At 36.2% G+C, this 25531-nt stretch overlaps 2 protein-coding genes across 2 annotated transcripts in view; one reads left to right on the top strand and one right to left on the bottom strand.

The window, feature by feature from the left end:
- LOC149807726 (1-acyl-sn-glycerol-3-phosphate acyltransferase epsilon-like) overlaps positions 1 to 22431 on the bottom strand; it is a 42649-nt gene extending 20218 nt beyond the window's left edge. Inside the window, exons 1-5 of the mRNA XM_089969866.1 lie at positions 22153 to 22431; positions 18080 to 18158; positions 13394 to 13509; positions 10303 to 10392; positions 8416 to 8506 (exon numbers count right to left, since the gene is read on the bottom strand). Coding sequence (XP_089825992.1) covers positions 8416 to 8506; positions 10303 to 10392; positions 13394 to 13509; positions 18080 to 18158; positions 22153 to 22371 — 595 coding nt within the window. The 5' untranslated portion in view covers positions 22372 to 22431. The remainder of the gene's footprint in view (positions 1 to 8415; positions 8507 to 10302; positions 10393 to 13393; positions 13510 to 18079; positions 18159 to 22152) is intronic.
- Positions 22432 to 22499: 68 nt separating this feature from the next.
- LOC149807725 (uncharacterized) overlaps positions 22500 to 25531 on the top strand; it is a 42802-nt gene continuing 39770 nt past the window's right edge. The window contains exon 1 of the mRNA XM_089969853.1: positions 22500 to 22674. Within this exon, the coding sequence (XP_089825979.1) occupies positions 22516 to 22674 (159 nt within the window). The 5' untranslated portion in view covers positions 22500 to 22515. The remainder of the gene's footprint in view (positions 22675 to 25531) is intronic.

Here is a 25531-nt window from a genome sequence, read left to right as displayed (position 1 = left end):
AAGATATAACTCTTAATGAATACTGTACTGCATCACTGTCGAATTTTTCTTATAAATTTGGTAAAGTGCTTTTGATTTATTCTTTTCCTGGTGCAACATGTTTTTATCAAAATCAATACTCCTCTAATATTTTTTCAGACATATAACACCTATGAGTCACATCGATAAAGCCCATTTCTCTTAATATCTGGAACCATTTTTTTCTCCAATTGAGACTGGTCAGCTACACATGTGTGAATCAAAATATAATGAATCTGTGACACATGGTTTCATATTCAAGAAACAGGTCTTGAAACTGTTTGGTTACAGTTACTATAAATAGAAAATAAGGAAATTAGATGGAGGTCTGGTGATGGATAAATGCACAGCAGCTAACAGTCACATGCCATGAGCCTCGAACTGTAATTGTTATTCTGTGTCATGCTCATTCCTGATGTTTTTGATTTGAACTTGGAAATGTTTTTTTAAATTATTTTTAATGGGTACCCAGTTGCCCATTTTATTACCCAGATTATTATCAGGTACCCATTGATAGCTTTAATGCCTACCAGGCTACCAAAAAGTACAAGCAAAATCTCATCATCTCAAAGTCTGTATTGGAAAGACAGAATAAAGAGGATATAACTGTGTTGCCATCTCCTGGACAAATTGCCTCATCTGCAACTCAAGCAGCAAATGGGGTGGGTGTCACAAGGATATACACACCACACACCATTTTTGCACTACAGAATGAGATACAAACATGCAAGGCAAAGATGTGTGCTTGGTGCGTGTGCCCTCTGTGACCTTCAACTTTTACACTTAAAACATTTGGTCACTATTGCATAACTTAAATGAATACAAGAAAATAAACAACAATGAATTTAAGATAAACTGGCAAACAAATGCATGAATAAAAAAGGCAACATGTATATGATTCTAACAAGGACACAAAAATGTGAAGTGGCAAATGAAATCATAAAACCCCAAAAATAAAATGGTTTTCAGTAGACTATACCTATCTCATTCTCACAGACGGAACTAGAATACTATGGCCACTCCACCATATTGAAATTTTTGTGAGGAAGTCATTGAAAAGTTATCCCAGCAAGATTTACTTCCCTTAGATACCCTTATTAATAGTGAATAACTTTCTCCATTTCAAAAATGGACAACTGTCAAAATTGCAGATTTATTTGTGAAAGGATTTTCATCTCATTTTATTGAACACTAAATACAATGATTTATTTCCTTCAAAATAATTTAACACCAACAACTACTGTTATCTTGAAGTATGTTGCTAGATCTATTTAAAACTTAGTGCATGGTGCATGTGTCAACTTTATGATGTCACCAATGAAAAGGTTTTTGTTGTTGTTATAGGGTTTAACACCATTTTCAGCACGAGATAGGCTATACATGGCAGCCAGTATAAATGGTGGAGGAATAACCTGGGAAATAATCACCAACCCATGAGAAGCTACTGGTAGGCTTTCTCACACACCCACATTGGATGAACCCTAGACTGAAACGCATTCGGACAGAGGTGAGAAAAAATGTTTTGTATGCATCCAATAAGTATGACAGCTGCACAGTTAGATAACAGTCAAACTGGATCTGCCCATGTGTCTATAGAAACTAGAATCTAGGATAATATACTCATTCTGTTGCTCAAACTCAGAAACCATCTTCTAATTTTTTTACTGGCCAACATCCAAGTACAGACCAGTTAAACAAAACATTTTATTTGTTGAAATCTTATATACATGTGAATGTTTTTACAAACATTTAAGCTGATCAAAATACATACCATCCATGATTAAAATAACCTGCTTGAAAAGTCACATCTTTTAAAACAGTCCACCAACTTAAATAGTAACATTGTAGAGTTTCTGGAGTAATTTTTTTTTACTGTAGAAATAAACCATTTTCTTCAAGCAATCAACTGTCTTAAAAGGTTACTTTTTGTGCTTTCACACATGTTATTCAGAATGAAGCTGGATAAACAGTTCCAAGTTCCACAATAAAAGCCTTTGTCATGCAGTGAAGAAGGAACACTTTAATCTTTATGAATATACTTGTGCAGAAGTGGATCCAAATGCAATCTGCATTGACCTAGATCTGGTGTTGTATAACAGGTCAGAGTCCATGCAGTTTACCAGGAGTAATCAGTATAACAAACTGCACAGACCCTGATCTCCTGGTGCATTATGCAACTGCAGATCAGGGTCTATATTGTTTGCAGATGGACCTGACTCTAAAGCAAGTATTTATGGTAATTCAGGTACCGTATATACTCACGTATAAGCCCGTTCACGTATAAGCGACTCCCCAAACTGAAGAGGGAAAACTGTTATAAAGTGCATGACCCACGTATAAGCCGACCCATAATTTCTAGACTACCGGTACATCACAAGATGCACAAAGTGAGTTCTGAATACATTTATTTCAGCAAATCACATTATTAAATAAAATGAAAGTAAGAAAGCTAATTTATATGTTGAAATAAAAACAATTCTAAAGTGTTAAGTCTTAATGGAAATTTAATTAATCCTCATTCTAAAATCATGAATTATAAAAGTTCTATCACTTTTAGAATCCTTCAAAATCTGACTCTGTATCAGACTCGCCAAACAGTTCACGAAACTTGGCTTCTGTTACGGGCATGCTTTCATCATATACGTCGTCATTGTCATCATGATCATCTGATAGTGTGATTCAATTGATCAAAATATGATTGGTTTCAGCGTGGACATTATTCAAGCATTGTGACAGTTTATAAACCATGTCCACAACCATATCTCATTAAACAATACATCTGATTAGTAAAGTCATTGGCATTGCGCAACAAAACAAACATATCAGAGATCTCGGAAACGCTTAATTACGTGTATTTGGACGCCAATTTTTAATCTCGGATGCAGAAAATCCCTGAGGCGAGAGTCCTCCGTACGCATGTTATAGGTGTGCGGCAAATTTCAAAGACTTGCCAGTCCTGCTTCAGCCACCTGCTTTGTGGGAAAATGTGATGATTAATTAGCTATGCTGATATTTACAATGACAGAATTCAGTGACTGAAAGACCCCTTGATGTACATACATGTTGCCATTATAAGTGTACATCAAAAAGAACATGATGCAATAGCTGTGCGGCAAGATCAAAGGCTTTGTTTGACTGGCGGCCGGATGCGAAAATGTACTGATATTTACAGTCATTGAATTCAGAGTCAGAAAGACCCAGAGATGTACATGTGGTTATTTATAAAAGTACATCAAATAAACAACTTTAGCTTTCGTTACTGTGTTCATTTCCGAATGTATCGGAATAAGTAGTGCACGAGAATCAAGACATGTTGAGACCTTGACAAAATGCCATTCGTAATTTAGATAAGTATTTTAGGGTTAAACGGCAAACTTACGAAGATTGTAACGAGATTCAGAAGAGTGCTAAAGCTGCTAGCATTGATAGTTCGGATAGGACAGTAGCCAATTGTAAGAAAGTGTGTGCTGCCTAGCTTAGTGTTTGGAATAAGTCCTGACTTGGATTGACAAAATTCAGTATCACTGATGGACGAACAAGAGCTATTTAAGAGGTACACTGACTGACCATACCTTTTTTTAAAAATGCAGCTCGCCTTAGCCGGGTTAGTTCTAGTGTTGTAGCAAAATGTATTCATCAATACCATCAGTAGCTAGGCCTAGTTTTGATATCAACTACGTTGACAAACAAATTCTTACCCATTCACAAGCATATGTTTTGATAGCTGACTGACCATTAACCCTTTTCCGAGCAAAGTAGCAACTATCAATTTCCTGCATGATACCCTTTAATGATAAAACATACAAACTTGTGTTTTAAGATCAGAATCGGGGATTATTAACTGCCTCGTGTACACTATTTCGTCATAAAATTAGTTTGAAACTCTAAGTGAACTATTAGGCCTAACGGGAAATAATGGCGGACTTCGCTAAGTCTGGGATGTACCAGTTTATTAGATTGTTTGTTTTCTAAACCATCGGGCAACTATTTTCAGAAAAATATACAGATCATTGAAAGCAAAGCCAAGGTATTATTTTATTAAAGATTTAACTTTAAATTGAAAATTATGCAGGTCAGAAAACGTATGGGACAATGCTATGTTGTGGAATTAGCGAGATGCGCTTTAAGGTCTAATCTGTTTTCCGACCTGACACGTATTTGCAAAAATACGGGGGGAAAAAACCCAGCAAATAAGATACTATTTAATAATTGCCTAAAATTACTACAAGGACGTAGACAAATAAATAAACCAAAAAAATTGCGATCATGTCAATGGACCATTTGTAATGAAGCTATATTATAGTGAGTGATTACATTACGAAAACCTCTCCTTCTAAAAATAGATGCACGTACGTTTATGTTGATTCTGTAGGAAAGAAGGGACTGCAACTTTTGATGGTGGGATTCCTATTTTTACCAAAATGGGAGTCATGGACTCCTAGTTTTAAAATCCTAGCGAGATCTCTGCATATTATCCCCGAGGAATTTACTACAGATTAAGCATATGGTAGCTATTATACAACACTCAACCGCTAACAAACCACTTTGCTTTACTAATAACCAAACAACAGTAGTATATAAACTGTGGCTGCCGGTTACTTCTAAAACACCTGTCAAAGAAATTCCACAAATTATATTGTTTTACAATTATTCACGCTGACTCGTATATTGCCCCGTTATTTACCCTTCCTAAGCGTGCGCGCAACAAACCCCTATGGAGCCTCTCGATATTGTTCCTTTAAGACTATCATACATTTATTTCTACTCTCGATCAAAATGTTTGTCGTATATACCTTCAGTGTCGTAATTCTTTTATTTTTTTACATAGATTCTTTTCATATTTACACTGAAATAAGCTAGCGTGCATTTGTACGATACCGTAGAGTTCAATGATTACTGATTAGCTGAGGGTTAAATACTTGACTGGAGATTACTAATATGGCAGTTCTTTTGGAAAATACACGCACCACCGTGGCTCAAATAACACGTATGGCTGCATTTTCTGGTGGATGGACATCTGTCAAATAGACGTCAATACGTTAAAACATGTTTTTCATTCATTATCCTACCACTTAAGTTAGAAATAAAATATTTGTTTTACTTCACGACAGCACAAATCTTATGAGCCATGTGGCATCATTAGGCATGTGATCTCATCTTCAGCGATCGACAGAAACAATAAATACTAAAAATCGAGGGAAAAAAGCGTTAAAAATTTCAGACTTGGACCTTGACCCACAGATAAGCCGACCCCCATTCTTCCAGGCCTTATTTTTTTCCTAAATTTTTCGGCTTATACACGAGTATATACGGTATTAATCTGACAACCAATGAGAACCATGCCTACTCATTCACAATGAATATCCTTTAAAAATACAACTTTCTTTTCAACAGTGTACCAAATACAGAAATATCCATTGATATCCAGAGAAATTAGGGACAAGACAGAAAAAAATTGTTATTCTATTGAAAAATATGTGACACTAACCACAGCAAAGGAAAATTCCATGTGGAAGCAACAAGAATGATAAAATCATTTGAAAACATGACAAAACATGTATATGTACAGTTATATAACACTATTTACAGTATAAAGCTCTCTGTATTCTTTTAATTATCCTGCAAACTGCTTCAGCTTTGCCAAAAGAGCCTTTTCCAATATCATTTCATGACAGTCAGGATAGGCTTAAATCACTGTTCGACATTTTAAAGTCAAATCTCACATGAAACATTTATAGAAACATAGTCCACAAGTAAAAACAAATGTTGTAGAAATCAAATTAAAAAAACAAAGAAGACAGAACTTCCTGAATAAAACACAATCAAGTGAAAAGAATTGTTCTGCATAAGATGGCACAAAACTAATATGAATTATCAGAAAAAACTTGGATGGACCAAAATGAACTCTTCTGATTTTAATTGCATGTTATATACTGGAAATTGGTCTTGTGCAAAAATTAACATAAAGACAGGAAAGGACTGAAAACACTGTCAAGTTGTATACTGGAAACTGATGATATGTTACAAATTCCTGTAAAATGAATTTATATATTTTACATAATGGATATGGTCTAGTGTCAAGAAATTAGGGACACAAATATTCCCTTGTACATGCTTACGAAAAGAGATAATACCCTTGTATTATCTACTGGGATTTTGATCTGATATGGAATTTTGATACGCAGCTTTCACAATGTCTGCAGCCGACCAATCCTAACACTAACCTCTTAAAGCTGAGCGCCTAGCAAAGCAGCTGTTAATACCATTTTTATAAGTCTTTGGTATGACTCGGTCAGAGTTCAAACTCATGACATCCCAGAGACAGACGCTCTAACCACTAGGACACTGGAGCAGTACTGGGATTTTGAATAGATAACATTTTCCTGACAGAACATGGTGGAGTTTGGGAACTGATCAAGTTTAAAACACTGCACATTAAAAGGCTCTACAAGGAAATAGTTAGCTGCACATCTCCTGTAATGAACATTACCCCATTTACAATGCAATTATTATGCATTACTTCCTACATGAGTGTATGTGTGTGTGTGTGATTTGGATTTTTTAATGTAGCTTTAACAATTTTTCAGTCATACTGATATGATGTCTTCAGTGTGGCAGTTTATAGTGATGTCTAGCACTGGGGCATCATGCCACATACATGTAGCATGATGTCACACGCAGTCATTATCCCGACACCAGGCCAACTAGTCCTAATACTAACCTCTTAATGTTGAGCAACAAGTGAGGCAGCTGTTAGTACCATTTTTGTAAGTCTTCGGTATGACTCGGCCAGGGATCGAACCCACAACCTCCCATATACGAGGTGGACACTCTAACCACAGGAACAGTTCATACACGAGATGTGTACTTTGTTGTATCATAATATGTATAATATAATTATCTTTCAGTGTTATAGAAAGTTAATTTTGTTACCTGTTTTTGTATTGGAACATGCTGACTCACAATGTTTTGACACCATGTGATAAACAGATTCAGCATGTATTGTAATCTTGCATGATTATTTTGTGCATATTTTAGGTGTTAGTCATAACAGTAAGAAATTATCTTGTATCATGTATAATTTATCCAGGATAGCGTTAATCTATTCCATAATTCAATGTTTTGCTGTGCATTTGCTGCCAATACATACTAATCCTCCATTTGCACTCTTTTGGTAAACAAGTGCTATGCAATCTGATTGGCTCTTTGTCACATGACCTTTTTCTATAAACAGCACTAAGAATGTGTACTGGAGAACTTTCAGTTATCTTGTCCAGCGTTGAGCAGACAGAAGTAAAGCACCAGACAACAATATACTCATTTCTTCTATCCTATGATGTCTCAAGCTACGTTACATTAAGTAAAGTACTAGTTGCAATGGTTAGTTCCTAATGAAAAATTATATGCTTGCTTGACATTAAGGGTAATTCCCAGAATGTATATATTATTCATGAGGTGATGTCTGCTACCGTATTGGCTGATATGATTTCACTTTCAGTGAATAATCATCATTATTAACCTATGTAAGTGAAGTTGAGAGACTTATATAATCCTGGGAAACATACAAATTGTTCCCTCAGAAACCGATATACAAGTATATTACTTCAGTAACATTAAGTTGTTGCGAAACCATCTCTCTTCATATGAAACCACTTCTCTTCATCATTGTTAGAAGGCGAACTCACTTTGCACTTTCACCTTATTTACAGCCCGACTTAAGCAACTCTTTTCTTGTACTTCCATAATGTGAATTCTAAACGATATAAATCATTACAAAAATAAATATACATCCAATCAGAGAGAGATGGAGAAGGTGTAATTAACTTTAAAGCTCCATTGCACCTTCTACCACGGGAGTCAAGCATTTCTAGTGATTATCTGGTTTACCTATGTCTCGTATTCAATCATAAACATTTATGTATATGTAATTTTATTGACATTTAGTCATTGCATGTTCACCAGTTTTTTTACCTAAGATAATTTACAAATAAATATTTTTTATGTTTATTCTATACGGTCTTGGATTATTCTTTCTAATCAATAGCTAGACAGGATGACCCAAAAATATTGCAGCCTGGATACGGCATTACACCCCAATACAAAGTTATTTAAAATAAGATATAAGTAAATTAAGAACAGAATTTTTTTGTAATTAAAACATCTACACTATATATCAAAAAGCATCAAGAACCAAACAAATCAAATTGTTTTCTATTTCCACCTGAATCTTTGTCTAAAATTCTTTTGTTTAGAACCTAATATAGTTCAACCTTCTATAAGTCAACCTTTCATGAAGTTTCAAAAACAATTAAAATTTCTTCATGACCAAATATGAGAGAAGTAAAACAAATATCCCAAACCCAAAACTTATTTAATATAAAAAAAGGCTAAAGTGACCTTGTTCAATGGCAAACATGTCAATCTTCTCCTTGCTTTCCTGCAAATCTGGTTTGAAGCGAGTTCCCTCAGGAAAGATTACCAGCCAAGTCTGTTGAGAAACAAAAAGAAAGAATAAAAGAGCAAAACATTTTGTAACCAGTGTAATCAGCAATTACTTAGTTCACCTCTACTTTCACTGCTCTCCAGTAGCCATGGTAAACAGATAATTAACTCTGACCAATGGCTCCTTTTTAACTTTTGTTCAATCTTTAAATCTGAACTTTAAAACATTTTAAAACGTAAAATTTGAACTTACAGTTGTGACTATATAGCCAGTATTGTGCTGACATAATGCAAAATCATATACCTACCTACACACCCATCCACATAACTAATGTGATGAGCATAAAGGACACTAAATAATAATTAAAAAATATTTTCTATCATATTGAAGATGTAATAAACTGATAAAAAAAGCAGACTAATGTTGTTTTGTATTGACCTTTTAAACAAAATTCATTGTTCTTAAAATCTGCATTAAAAATTATTATCATTGTCGACCCCTGGAACCCATAGTTTACTGGCTTTGAGTAACCTTGGAATACCAGCAAATACACTTTTTAAGCATCAACAATTACCTTGATTAACCTTAACAGGTGAGACCTTTGAAATGCATGCAAGTCAGTCCAGCCACCTAATTCCTACACTCACTCACAGCTTAAACAGAGTTGATGGTAACCTATCATATAATAAAATGTATAGTTATTAATACGGCAAGTTTACTGTTGAATGTATTTATGTATTCCTACTTCTGAATGGCCAATCTGAGTAGTGTAGAATGTATATGGGTCTAGCATGGATAAGTCATTGTGATCATAAACACAAATACTGAGATCATGTCAGTAAAGTAAAAAATGTGTGTAGGTCACAGTGATCTTCTATGGTTGTAAGGGTTTAGTAGTAACAGAGATGAAGCCAATTCTCTGATTTCATGATTGGAACAAAACCATCATCGAATAAATAAACTTTAAAAACAAACTGAAGGAAGTCAGCAAGCAGGAGAGGAATTTATTGGTGAGCCATACTATATCATGAGTGGATAATATAGCTGACAAAGAAATAGGTAACTATTCCCAAATTTAGGTTACTAACACTCCTCAAAGTTAAATCAGTTCAACCTAATACATTTACAGGTGAAATAGTTGATGAAATACATACTCTCTTCATAGGTTTTAGTCCCAAACTTCTTTACAGATTCAGTACAAGTTTTAAAAAGCCTGGAATTTCAATCACTTCCTATAGTATCACATCTATAACATTTGAAGTAAAATCACTCATATCACTTCATATCTTTGGGCAGCAGAAGATATAAAATATGCCAAAAAGTTGACTATAAAAAATTGTTCTACCACTGTTAGAAGTTTTAGAACTAAATGCCATACAAGATTTAATAACTGAACATAATATTAATGGCTTCAAATGTATAATGTGTGGAGACGGCATCAATTTATGAAAGGTGAAGTCAACTTTGCTTTACCAGCATTCTGAAGTGAAAGTGACTGGAAGTGGACAACTATGTTGCCCAAATCACACCCTAGCATTACTTTTGTGTAATAGATATTCAAGACAGTGTCTATAAAGGTAACAAGACCAGTGCCCAGGTTTTAGCACAGGCTATGAAACATGTCACCTTTACCATAAGGTCAAAAGGGGCAATCATGCATTTCACCAAATGAATTAATCATTAAGAATGAGGAAAATACATCATTGGGTTTTGAACTAAACAAAATTTTAACAATTATGTTTACAATATTGGCAATGCCACCATTAGCACTACACTCAGAAAGGTGTTGTATCTCACTTCCCACTAACATATGCTTGAGAAAAATATCAAACAATTCTTACTGGTAACTGGTTTGTTTTAAGTTCGGCAAAGTTCCTCTGAGCATTTTCGGGTTTGAACTTTCCACTCCTCTTCACATATATACAGCTATGCTGAAAAATAGATAAAAATTTCCCAAGTATATACTATCCACCTCATAATACCTACACATACCCTAAAATAAACCTCCTCCTTTGATCAAAACTCTCAAAAAATATCCCTTACTGAGTATGTTTTGTTTCTCAATCCCAACATGCCTTGCAAGAGGGAAGTGGCAGCTAAAATTCTGCATTGTAATTAATGATTGTCTTGCAAGTCACCACTATGCATATCTGATGTTTCTTTATCACATAATGGTATATATCAATCTCAAACATTTTATTCAGTATGACCATATTGGCAGAGACAATATACCCCCAAAGTGGAGAGCTCCCAAAAAAATGGAGATAACTCTTCTAGCATGCATATAATGAGGACAATGTTTTTGATATAATGTCAGTGTGAACTTATTATGATGAGATTAAAACTCAATAAATTTACCTGAATAACATGATAAGAAACATTCACCTTATCCCCAGCTTACACAAAACTCTTACTGAAAGCTCCCTATGTTCCAGCACACAATTGTATACTAGTGGTTCCCTTCCTATGGAGCAGGCAGTGGCATTATTGAGGTGTAGCCTTTCAAGAGAGGGATCGATACAGATAACAGTAATAATTACAAATAAAGAAAGGTGAAATAAAGTTTTAAATATTTAACATTCTCATTTAAATTTTACATGCATGTTTTGGAATCAATGTGAAAAAATATATACTAGTGTTATTTAAAATATTTTTGAATAATCATCAATTGTGGTGAAAAAACATCTCAATAAAATCAACGTACAGACATCTAATCTAACTAAAATTCTTCCATTTCCCTACTAGAACCAATGATGTTTATCCGAATCTTTCTCACATCCCAATCCCCACATCACATTTCTCACATACCAATCCCTTTTCTCACTTCCCATTTCTCAGCAGTAATTAAAGGAGATTTTGCACTTTTTGCAATAGCTTATTCCTTTACTGGCAATTTGTATGCATTAAACAAAATGCCCAGTATTTAACAAGGACATCAGCTTCTCATGTAATTGACTCGTTTTAGTCTGGTACCCTTTCATGTACAGATTGTAATCTGCAAAAATCTGATGACATGTCAATGTTGATCCAAACACGCAAAGAAACAAGGGAAGTCGAAACCTTGTAAAGCTTACTGTTTCCTTTATTGAACTACCTTCAGAACTGAGAGGCATGTTGCCACCTGAAATCAAACTTAAGTTGAAACTGTTATTGTTGGGCAATGTTTGCTTTCTTTGCCTACGACCATCTCCCTATTGTGGCCGATTCAACCTGAATGCCAGTACAGGTGTGTCGGAAAGCTTTCGAGACAATTCTTGTACTGCTTCTTTCCATTTGTCCTCAATATCACTCAGCAGCACTGGCATACCAATGGGCATAGACCAGAGAGTCAAGGCATGATGTGAAGATGAGCAGAGTCATGCATCTCGTCTCACCAGATGCACTGCGAGAATTTTTATTAAAGCAAAAAAATTATCAAGCACTTAAGGTGTTACCATATTCTGCACTACCTTGTAGGTGGCAATGAAAATATTCTGATTTCCCTCATAAACAACAGGGTTGCCATGTTAAACACCACGTCCAAGTTCAGTAACTCGGTACTAAAATTGTCTCAAATGCACACAGTACCAGTGTGACAAAACAAACACTGGTAGCTGGCTTTCAGAAAAGAAAAGCCTTCATGTTTCCATGGTCCTGGATCTTGCCAAACAAAGAATTGGGGATCTCTCTGAACTATGCTAAAGGAGGGATGTCGGACATCTTCCAATCGAAGAAAGCCTAAACCCAGTATGCTCTTCTTGAAGACAGTGGCAGTAAGCATTCAAGACAAAACTCCAGAAATTCCTCCTACAATCAATTTACAGCTGAACACTATACACCCTGTGGCTGGGTTGGAGCAAGCTTACTGATCAAGGTTATCCCTGTCCATGCTGTGTGTATTGCCCTCCTTAAGCACTGTTTGCTTGTCCATGTAAAATATAACCAACAGCATACAAAAGGCAGTTGCTGTGTGTGTGGCATCATATCTACTCAATGGATATGCTGTGAATAAGTAATAAACCAGGTGGAAAGTGTACTGGGCAGGCAGCTAGATGATTAGCTTGAAACCTGCCGGGACTGAAATTGTGGCATAATAAACAGACTTTCTTGACGTATCCACAGTGTGCAGCATACCACACAATAGCAAGATCATTTTCCAAATTTTCAATTACAATACCTGAAACACGAGAAAAAGTAGTAGCAGGTGGTCCGAAGTACTAAATCTACAATTAGCCAACATGCCAACTAGTGTTCACAGCTGACCTGTTGCCTGAGCTAAGCTAATCGCATCATATCTTTTAGAATATCATTTTTATTTTTAACCCATTCAAATTAGTGTTAAGCATTGTTAGCAAATACTAAATATTTTATGAAAACTAGTTGAAAATTATAACTTTAATCTGTGTTCAACAAAAATTGGCAATTGAACTGGTTACAGCCATTTCAGTCTCTGAGAAGCTGCCAGTGCACTTGTAAATCCAGGGATGCTAATTCATTGACATCAACAGCATTGGTCAACATCATATAGCTATTTGGTTTGAATGACGTAAGGCGACATGTTAACTGCTCCCTCCATCAACCTGAAACCAGCAAATTTTCGGAGCAAACTAGTAACTATTTTAAGAATTCAAGGTTCATCCTGGACAAGAATTTTGAAGTGAAACAACTTTTCCAACCAGAATAGAACAAAGTTGGGGAAGCCAAGGTTAGCTACTTCAATCTATCCTTGGGAAGGTAACATTACTTCCATTTCTTCTTCATGAGACAGTTAATAATGTATTAAATATACAGTTAAAATCAGAACACAAACAAATTCTTCCTAATTTTCGATCACTTTCAAATAAAGAAACAAAACAATTAGTCACTATTGGATTTTTTGCTATAAATGGCTTATATTTACATTAAAAATGGTACCAGATATCTATGAATATTATGACTTGAAGAAAGCAAAACCTGTTTGAAGTAAAACCCATAGAGTGGAAAGAAGCGAAGGCCATCTTTCAGCACGAACCGAACGGAGCCCATTGAGCCTTGTTGAGATGCCAACATCACTGCTATCACCCAGTCCACTGGAAAGATTAAATAAATAAAATAAACAGAGCTACTTCCATGGATCACTGTCAAATACCTATTCATTTTATTATATATCCCACCCACCCACATCAACTGTCACCCTAGGGATTGTAAAACAAACTCCATCACATATATTGGATATGTTACTGCTATAACTGCTTTTGCAAAGTTATCCAAACATCAATGCAACTGTACAAATTGTTTACCTAAGACCCACTTCAAGGGACCCTAGAGAAGACCCTAAACACTGCATCCTTCATGTGCCTTTAGAAATGTCAATTGGCATACACTATCAAGCATACATGTAGTTTCTAAGTGACAACAGTGTTGACAGCCCATGTTGTGTCAGTAAATGCTGGAGTGCATGCACTGTTCAAATGGCATGATGTCCACTTATCTGAGTTTGCAATAGCAGTGTTGAATAAAACATCATTAAACAACTGTCATGGAGGGGAACCAGAGGCAAATCATCTTCATAAAGGTGGCGTTCTACAGTTTCGTATTTTGCATAGGGTTAGAATTTTAAGGAAAAAGAATTTCCCGGGATTTCTTCACTGGTTATACTGGCTATATAATAAAGACTTTACATATCTTAGATGCTGTTAAAAGAACTTTTAATTCCCTTTATTTTGATATATGACTGATAGGTGTAATTTAGGTTCTAAAGTATACAGCGTGGGCTCACTTAAGATGTGCTCGTATAAAAAAAACTGCTAGTTCCGCATGGTGATTTTCACTTCTTGGACTTCAGAGGTAAATTGTAGAAAAAAGAGCCAATAACTTTTTTTACTTTTCAGATATTTTGTAATTAGTTCATTGCACTTTCAGTAAATGCTATTGTCTACTTCAGCAAAATTCATTTTCCCTATTTTAATAACTGCTCAAGTTAGTGTACTTTTGATTAATTCTGGTTAATTTGTCAAGCACAGGGGAGCATCCATTTTGTTGTACTATGTACTTAGATCATGTACAATTTCCACAAGTACAGTATCCAAAGAAATGTCAGCCACATTACAAAAAAGTAACATAGAGGTATGCCAGCATTATCTCCACTGTGCATGTAACAAATGCAAACAACTTCACCTTACCTACGTCACTCTCTCAAAAGTACAAAATAACTGGTGAGCGCCCCCAAAGCGGTGCAAGGCCAAATGAGAAAAAATACAAATGGTGTCGAGGTGTTACTGCATGAACAACCAAATGAATTCCTGTTGACAGTGCTGGTTTCCCGTACATGTGAAATCATCATCTATGCATAGATGATCAAGCTGTGTTCGAGTTAACAACTTGGGACATTTGCAGTCAAGTTTTGCAGGAAAAAGTTTCAGTGTAATCCCACACTTGTTTCTTATTATGCTCTTAATTCTTGCAAGCTGGTTTTGGCTAAGACCAACGATAACTTTGTGATGTGATATTTTTAATTGTGTTGTTCAATTCTGAGTCTGAGAAAACAAATTTTCCACAGGTGCGTCAAGGATCTTCATCTTGCCACCTGCACCCTCCAACAACACAAGGAATGGAATCACTAAAAAAATAAATCTGCAACTGTTGGAGCGGAGACATTAGTTACATGCGCATGAAAGTGTTACGTTGACCATGGACTGCATGCACATCTTTACATTTCCAACAATGTGGTGAAGTCATGCAGGGAAATCTGCAGACCCATGTTGAATTTTTTATGTCGATCCAGGTAAAATCACAGCTTTTGATAAGCATGGGTGCAGTGCTAACAAAAATCTTTTAGTCTAATACCCAGGGCCTCTCTAATTTCAAATTAGGTCTCTATGGTGAGGATCCTAGTGGGCTTCTCCAATGTTGTTATAGAGTTTAACGCCAGTTTTTGGCATAAGAGAGGCTATACATGGCAGCCAGGATAAATGGTGGTTGTTGTTGTTGATGGGTTGAATGCCATTTTTCAGTACACGATAGGCTATACATGGCGGCCAGTATTGATGGTGGAGGAAGAACCCAGGAAAAAAACAACCGACCCACGAGAAGCTACTGGCAAGCTTTCTCACATACCCACACTGGCTGAATTGGAGACTCGAACCCACACAGACAGAGGTGAGATGGCAGTGATCTGTAATGGAGAGCGCTTTTGACCACTAGGCCACTCTGGGCCCCCATAAATGGTGGAGTCAGAACCAGGGAAAACCCTGGAAAGAACCACTGACCCATGAGAAGCTACTGGAAAACTTTCTCATGCAGTAACATTGGCCAAGTCTGAGACTCAAACTCATGCAGGCTGAGGTGAGATGGCAGTTATCCATAACGGTGAGCACTTTAGACCACTCAGGGCCCCGGGCTTGTCCAAACAAATATACCCGAGAAAACCTCAAACACACTAGCAAATTATGACAATTTATCCACCTTACCTTTGTGAAGACTGGCTACTTATAAAACTTCTATCAAAAGCTGTCAACTTCATGTTCAAAGTGAAGCATGTGACCTATCAATGGGGAACCGATTGCCTGGATTACCTATATATATATTTGGCCAGATAGTGCTAGTTAACCTTGGGTGGTTTCCCATCTAGGAGAAGGTAAACTCCGACTTCACTGTGTGTGATAAGAACCATACTTAAAATCAGCCTAACTCATTTACATTTTATCTCATCTGCCAAAAACTCTTGGCCCCCAGTCTTATTCCCCCTTTTCTGTCCCTGACTCAGGTAAACACTATTGAAAAATATTTTTCATTCTTCATCACTGTAAGAGCCACCAAGCCATGCAATGCCATTAACTCAGTGTATCATGCAATGCCATTAACTCAGTGTATCATGCAATGCCATTAATTCAATATATCATGCAATGCCATTAATTCAATGTATCATGCGATGCCATTACCTCAGTGTATCATGCAATGCCATTAACTCAATGTATCACAGGGATCGTCCTGGGCTTCGCCAATGTCGCAAATTGCGATTTTTTTTCCTTATTGGCGATAAAAATATCCCATCTGGCGATTTTTTTGGCGACAGACTTTTTGGTTATTTAATTTGTATATACAATCATGGATTTTGACTGGATAAATTAAAAGGAGAATGAAAGGAAGCCACAAACTTGACTAAGCAATGCATTGGAATCAATCTGTTACACAAACGATCCTTTGTTCGTATTGACAACCCCATCTTTAGAGTGCATTGTTACATCATAATCTGCTTATGCTGACATCTGGGCGGAGTACTGTATGCTGTGATACAGTCAATCATGCTACTGAACTATACCTACAACTGACCGACTTCTGAAGACGCGAATAGAACAGATACAATTAATTGAATGGCTAATCCTTCTGTTGTTGGTTTTTTTTTTTTTTTAACATATACCAATGAAATAGTTTTGCTGAACCTTCATAGAAAACTGATAACCTTTGAAGTACCGACTATTGCGTATAAATACAAAGCAACTGGAAAAAATCTCAATCACAATTATATCGGTCGCCAGTGCAGCATTTTACTCATTGATCTTTTCCTTTTGCCATCAATCCGTGTTACGGCTGCAAAGACTTAAACTCCGCAACAAGAAATAGCAAAAAAAAACCAGTTTTGCATAATTAATAATAATTATTTATTTCTCAAAATACAGGAGTGAAAGAATCCCTAAATTGGGTGTGAATTTATGCTTATATATACGGTCCAATATTGCCAGTGTTGACTCATGTAAGTTTCATTCGTGGGAATGGAGATCCTAGTTTGCTTGTCGAGAAAATTTATACAGCATTCAGTGATCATTCTTGGGATTTAGGAATCAATTCACTTCAAGCTTTGTGAAGCTAGCCATAAGGGGGAGAGGGGGGTGGGGGCTGCCGAGAGACTACTGGTGTCACCTGTCAGCACTGTAGACTGTGAACGTGGATTCAGTAAGATGAACCTCATAAAAACTGACATCAGAAATAAACTCTGCATTTCATCTCTCGAGAATTTAATGAGAATCAGCATGTACAGATGTGAAAAATTAGACTTTGAAACTGCATTCAACAAGTTGGCAGCCCTAAAATCGTGACGGACCTTCATATAACACTTTGTAACATTTTGTTAATGCTTATTGTAATTTGAGTATTAACTAACCCATCTTTTGTAATTTTCATTGCCTGTTACATTAATAGACTAAATTAACACTTCAAAAAATGTACACTACTTGTTCTGGCGACACCTTTTGAAAATTGGCGACAAAATATTGAGGTTGGCGATTTTTTTGGCAACAGCTTTTTTAAATGCCAGGACCATCCCTGTATCATCTGGCAAGGGACCGCACATTTAAATACTAAACAAAAAGAGAAAACAGGAGGGGTGGGGGTTGACTTCTCAAAATGGGCCTTACCTTCTTTGCAGTAGTATAGACTAGCTTGAAATACAACCAAAGGTAGGGGGAGACTACAATAGGGATGGGGCTTCATTTCTCAAAATGGACCTTAATGCCTTTGCAGTATTATAGATTAAATGCTATGAACCAATTCTGACTCTCTGTGTGTGTGTGTGTGTGTGTGTGTGTGTGTGTGTGTGTGTGATTCTGATTTTTAACATAGCTTTAACAATTTTTAAGTCATATCTGACAGAACATTTCTCACCTGTACACTGGTGATTAGATATATAGATAGCATTCTCTTTCTTTCTATACAAAACATCTATATCTCCATAAACATGGACCTGAAAATGAAAAGAACATTTAAAATGCTCATATGACCATCACTATTTAACAATGCAACTCTTTCTCTCTTTCTAATATGAATACAATTTTATTTTCCCTCAAACTGTCTCATTCAAGGGATAGCTCAAGCTCAATGCTGAAATGGAGCTTCTCTCTCATCTTGAAAAAGGCATCATCACCCTTCATTTGTCTTGTGTATGAAGAAGACCATGATATGGCCAATAATGTGTCAAAGTGCTCTTAAAACCAACCAATCATCCTTGAAACACAAAAAGAGTGAAGAAAAGAAATATGATCTCGTCACCATTTAACTATTTCAACAGGACGTTGTTGTTTTCTAGGGTTTAACGCCATTTTTCAGCACAAGATATACATGGCGGCTAGTATAACTGGTGGAGGAAGAACCCTGGAAAACCCCAGGAAGAACCACCAACCCACGAGAAGCTACTGGCAGGCTTTCCCATGTACCCATCCTAGCCGAGCCTCAGACTAGAACCCACACAGACAGAGGTGAGATGGCAGTGATCCGGAATGGTGAGCGCTTTAGACCACTCAGGGCCCCTAAACAGGATGCATGCATTCATCTGCTTGAGGGGACCAGATGGCAGGGTGTTCAAAAGCACTTGCCTTTTCTAATCAATTTTGTCTCACCTCTGTCAGTGTGGGTTTTAGTCTCAGAGTCAACGATGTGGGAATTAGAGAAAGCTTGCTAAGGTTTTCCCAGGTTCTTTCTCCACCAAAATATGATGGCAGCCATGTATAGCCAATCATGTGCCAAAAAATGGCATTAAATCCAAAACAACATCATCTATTTGACCCCTGAAGTCATGGGTCAATTAGTACGGTTTAGATCCCTAAAGTTTCAACATGCCTCTAATATATTTTTGAACATGTTCTTTTTTGTGCCTATTTATGTAAGTAATGAATGTGTTCTTTTCATTTCCTGTTTACTGATACAACAAATCTGTTCTTTGTATCTAAAAACAAACAAAACATCCATGTATTTTAAGCATCTTATATCCAAAATGAAGTCATACAACTTGAAAGATTGCATGTTAAAGCCGTTGCTAACAGTAGACAGAGAACTGTTTCATAACATTTCATTTTTACAGATATGATAGCATGTAAAACAGAGGTCTGATAAAATCACAGAGTTTGTAATCCACTTTCGATTAAAACAAGTTTTTTTAATAACAAATAATGTTCCACCAGTGGTATTTCTCCTCAATTTAAACAGAAGAAAAACAGTTGAGGTTGTGTGTGTGTTTTAAAAGTTAAGTAATGGCCAACTTTCACAGATCAATTATGTCGACAGAAATGCATATGATTTAGTCCATCCAAAAATGTTCTACGCTTTTGATGCATGTAAACCAAAGTGAGAACAAACAGTGGTTTTGGTGCACACAAGATCTGATTCAGGCTTATTCATGTTTACTGATGACACCAAGGCATTTCAAGCATCAGGATGGTTTATTGGTTTGTTATTCGGTTGTTATGGCAATAGTAAGCAGACAAAGTACGACAGACAAACCAACTCCTTCATATCCTCTCTAAAACCTTTATTTTTTAATAAAGTAAAAAAATATCTAAATAACCAGGAAAGCAGGATGCAACTGAAATAACTGGGATATTATGAGTAATAGCCATTTTGAATACTGACCCACAAAATGAAAATCAAAGATAAATCAATAACTCTAATATTGTTCAATAAATTATTTCTTAGTAAATTTTGGGTATCATCTTTGAAAACTGAAATTAACAAAATACATTAGACAAATAAACAGAAGTACAAAAACACAAGAGGCCCAAGCTGGCCAGATGTTGTTGTTACAGGGATTAATGCCATTTTTTAGCACAAGATAGGCTATTCATGGCAGCCAGTATAAATGGTGGAGGAAGAACCTGTGAAAACCCCAGAAAAACCACCAACCCACAAGTAGTGGCATGCTTTCTCACATTTAGGTATTGCCGGTACCGGTATATATATTCTAAGCTAGTCAGAGTTTCCTCTGATCCTTAAGACAACATTTTTTATATTTAGACACTTATGCTGGGGTGTAAACTAATTCGAAAGTACAAGTCACATGGGTCACAGAGGCCTCGGAAATGTCTAATTACACGAATATGGACACCAATTGTTTTTCTGGGACAGAGAAAATCATTTAGGTGGGAGTCCTCTGTACACCTGCTTAGTGGGAAAATGTATTGATCAATTAGCTGTGCTGATATTGACAATGACAGAATTCAGTGGCTGAAATACCTTCTGATGTACATGTTGCCATTATAAGAGTACATGAAAAGAACATGATACAATAGCTGGGCAAAGAGGTCAAAGGCTTTGACTGCAACTGGGTGGGAAAATGTACTGATATTTACATTGATTGAATTCAGAGGCCAATAGACCCAGAGATGCATATGTGGTCATTTATAAGAGTACATCCAATAAACAACTTTAGATTTCATTATTGTGCTAATTTCCGAGTGTAGTGGAATAAGCAGTGCACGTGACCTTGGAATCAAGACATGTTGAGACTTAGATAAAATACCACTCGCAAATTTGGAAAAGTATTTTGGGGTTAAATGGCAAACTGACAAAGATTGTAATGAGATTCCAAAGAGTAGTAAAGTTGCTAGAACTGATAGTTAGGATGGGACAGTAGTTAAGTGTAAGTGGGCAATGCCTAGCTTAGTGCTTGGAATAAGACATTCTTTGGATTGACAAAATTCAGGCTCACTCTGTCAAGAGCTAAGACAGTGTTATAAAGAATAGAAATTAAACTCAGTTGCAAAAAATAGTTCTAGTTTGCGTAATTTTTGGGAGGGGACTGCAACATTTGCTGGTGGTACTCACATCTTGACGAAAATGGGAGTCCTGGACTCCTAGTTTTTAAATCTTAGCAAGACCTCTTGGTCATGTATGTTCACTTACTCATTTTAAATTAAATATAAATTGTCCTTTTAAAATTTAATACTAATTTTCTTTAACCAAAGTCTATTAAGTCCGGATTATTGAATGATCTGTACCTTGTTGTTGTTATTATTGTAGGGTTTAACACCATTTTTCAGCACAAGATAGACTACACATGGTGGCCAGTATAATTGGTGGAGGAAGAACCCTGGGAAGAACCACCAACCCACAAGAAGCTACTGGCAGGCTTTCTCACATATCCACATTGGCCGAGCCCGAGACTCGAACCCACGAAGACAGGTGAGATGGTAGTGATCCGTGACGGAGAGCGCTTTAAACCACTCGGAGACCCGATCTGTACCTTAACTGTCACCATGAAACTTCCATATGAAAATTATCTATTGCTATGGAATTTTACAATGGTGGCCATGTACTAAACTTGGGTTAAAATAAGAGTGCATCTAATGGAATCCTCACAATTCAGGGCAGTACAAATTTGCTTATCAATATGCATAGCTTTCATTGTGACATCACAGGATGCGACATTCAATCCAGATTAGACCACTCCCGTGGCCTTGTGGTTAGAGCATCCGCCTCGGATCAGAGGGGTCACAGGTTCGCAACCCCACCAATTCATATCAAGGACTTTTTAAAAAATGGTACTTAAACAGCTGCCTTGCTGGACACTCAGCATTGTGCTGGATCACACCTTTAGGTTCATTTTATCCAAAACTGTCTACATGCTTAAACATTGATTTTGCCGTATTCACCTCTCGGGGCATCTAAATAATGACCTTCGAAAGGAATATAAATATATATGAATCCAAATGAAGTGAATACTTGCCACTTAAAGGTCTGAAGAATCAAATTCTAAAAAATGACACCCATTACTGAAATAACCGGTGTTGAATGCCGACATGACCCGTGTGACTTGTACTATAAGTCTCGTCCATTTGCAAACAACATGGACCCTGAGCTGCCGTCTTATAATGCACATTCAGATATATGTCTATTTCAGTTTGCAATTCGATCCGACTTTAAGCGAGTAGAAGGTGACATTCACGACTGATAAGATATACACAAACCTTGACTCTTGCGTAAGTATGGAAAAAGAATAAGACGAGCCGCATGTAAACAGAGAACATGAGGTCGTCACCTTTGGCATACACTCGTCTTGGAAGAATGGCTGAAATTATACGCCATGCACTCCATAAACTGAAAAAACAAGGCGCTGAACCCATCATAATTGCTGCAGGTACAACCCACTGCAATGAGCGAATATGCACAACCCCTGATAACATCATCAAAAAATGTGCTGGACTTTACAGACACTAAAACAGTCAACAATATCCACATGTAGTTCCTTTAACTGACCCGGAAGCGGAAATACTTGACGTAATGTGAATTCAAAGGTTATGATTGTGACGTAAACAGTTGCACATGTAACTATGCATTGTCTACCCGGCAACTATGGCGTAGTTTTCAGAATGGGCCCAGATAACAAGATAAGTCCGAAAACAACAAACGTCCGAGTGGACGATGGAAAGCCGATCCGCAGATTAAGGCATGGAACGGGATCTGCAAAAGGAGCAGCAAGGCAGAATGCGGTAGGTTAATCGCTTACTGCTTAAGTTTATTTTGTGATGTCAATTTTTTAAGGACAGATAACAAAACAACAATAAGCATACTAGCCATCCGGGGTTGTCATTATAATTAAATAATTATTTTTAATATGTATTTCATGGCGTTATTTAAAGGAATATAATTTAAAAATAAATATTCTGAAATAAAGAAGAGAACATTAGATTAAATTCGAAATGTTAATTTAGCACTTATAATGTTTTTCTAATAGTTTGCTTTCATGTTTAGATTTAGTTTAACAAGACAAAAAACAAAAGCACAACAATAAAATTGCAAAATTACATTCCGCAAATTTAAATGTATGAATGACATTCAGTATTTGACGTTTAGGGTATTACTGATTTTTACCAAAAACAAATTTATTTTATTACCACAAGTGATATATATCGTTGTATACATTTTTGATAATGTATATGCAATTATAGTTGTTAGAATATGTTGTCTTTACTCTCCGTGATATCATGTTATGAATGAATGAGAACTGAGTTTTTCTCATATCATGAGTGTTTTTAATTAATGCCATTTCTTTATGCATGAGCTGGATTAAACAATAATAAAATGTATCTCATTTTTCAGTTTTTTAATGAAATTAAACTAAATCATTCTCGTTTGAACATTTTCACGGATACCTTAAATTTTGCTGTACACTTTAATCAATCTTACTAATCCATACATTACATTCTGTCATCTGGTAAATGTGTACATTTTATTAAAAAAAAACCTCCATTGCTTTTGCATCAGTGTGATCAATAACTGAATACAAAATATCAGATCCCAATTTATTTATTTTATTCTTTGTTTTATTTATTGCGTATATTTACACACTACCCAGTACAATTTCTACGACTGATTTGATTACTTCCTTGCTATACTTAACTCAACCACTCAAAAGGCATGTGTGTTTTGTCACTTAAGCTGAATGCAAATGATGACTTCAAGAATACAAATCATATGGCGAATGACATTCCTAAGCGTTTTTGACTCTAAATGATATTTTTCAAAGGCAAATACAAAACAGCGACAAGATAAACAACATAAAGCAGGAAAAGATTTAAGGTTACAAAATTTTGTTGGGACTTTTCTACAGGAATGAAAACTTGAAATTTTGTTTCATCTAGTTGGTTTCAATTTTATGCTGATACTGACAAATATTTTATATTGAACTTGAAATCGATTAGCCATATGTACACGTGTTTTTCTTTTCTACATTTTTGCGTAACCGCAAATTACATTCCGAATAATTAATTGTTTTAGTAGTAATTAAACAAATTGAGAAATTATTTAAATGAAAATAAGCCGGCTGCAAAAAGATCATGATTTCATTTGTGTGTTGCTGTCTTTTTCTAGTCTTCTTGGTTTAAACCGCTTTTTTTCAATATTCTAAGGCGGCGTATCCGGTAAGACTCCTTTTTTTCCTAGTTTCGAAACTCCGGCATGGAGTCGATTCAATACACCATGGAGTAAAATAGCTCACGATGCTTCCGTGAAACTCACAGCCCTACTTTGGGAAAACTTAACCAATCATTCTCTAGTCAAATCAGCAACCACCGAAGAACCAAATCAGCACTTATCTTCAGTTTCCACGCAGGAATAATTACAAACGTTCTACCCAAAATTAAACAAGGATCAGCAAAAGGCTATAAAAAAAGGGCAGAGGAAGAAGCTTTAAAAGTCACAATCTGCAACCAAATCACAGTCCTGAAGAAACCTCAGTTACGAAACTGCTCCTAAAAACAAATGTAAGAAGAAAAATCGCCGTAAAAAGAAAGAATCATAAGCACTCCACAGCAGAAATTCACCCAACTGTTACTAACACATTTGTCAATATCTCAAAGGTAGAACCTACGGAGACAGAAATAAAACTTTTATCAAAGGGTTTGTGTATCTGTTTCCGCCCAAAGACATACGGCAGAGGTAAGCTGCAAAAGGACACTGAAGAGTATTTTTTACTTTTATCATCGGTGGAACTAATATCATACCACTGGGTACGCTTCACCGATGATATAGAAATGAAGTGGTATCATGGAAGAGAAAATTTGGATGATTTCGTATCAAAGGCAAACAACTTCCACCCTTCAGTACAATTTACAGCAGAAGTCTCCAACTCAAACCACGTTTTTTTTTTGACACAACAACCTCTCTGGTAAAAAAACAAACTCCATATAGATATACCAACTGATAAACACCAGTATCTTCTCCCAACCAGTTATCATCCAAAACACTGGTCATGGAACATCCCATATGCGGAGGAAACCCAAAGGGCTACACAAACCGTATTGAGCTTTTCAAATATAGAGAGAAGGAAAGGGTTGGATATCATTTATCCTGACCTATTATCAAGACCACCCCAAAGTAGGTAAAAATCACCAGGAAGCACTGGCCCATCGTGGAATAGTGTTACGCGCTAAAGTTAGTCCTCTCCAATAAATCAGTAGTAGCCTACTGGAGAACAAAAACCTCAAAGACATCCTAGTCAGGGCAAAGCTAACGTCAAAGACATACCAAGACCAACTTTGCAAATCTGGTCCTTGTGGCAATCAAAGGCGCAAAACCTTTCAACATATGATGGAGACCAGCACATTTTCTAACACAGCGACTAGCGAAAAACTGAACATACAAAACATAATATAATTTATCTCATCACATGCAAGATGTATAGTCTTCAGTACGTCAGAGAAACTGAAAAGTTGCACAAAAAGATCAATCGTTACAGATCTGATTTGATTACAGAGAAGCTGTACAGGAGTCCAGTTGCAGAACACTTCTCTTCTCGTGGCCATACATTCAGTGATGTAACATTTATTGCAATTGCTCACAACCCCA

Source organism: Sinohyriopsis cumingii, chromosome 1 (assembly GCF_028554795.1).
Source record: "Sinohyriopsis cumingii isolate HCF-2022 chromosome 1, ASM2855479v2, whole genome shotgun sequence".
In the NCBI taxonomy this organism is placed as follows: Eukaryota; Metazoa; Mollusca; class Bivalvia; order Unionida; family Unionidae; genus Sinohyriopsis; species Sinohyriopsis cumingii.
The sequence above is the reverse complement of the archived record's forward strand: the minus strand, read 5'-3'. Positions and strand labels throughout refer to the sequence as shown.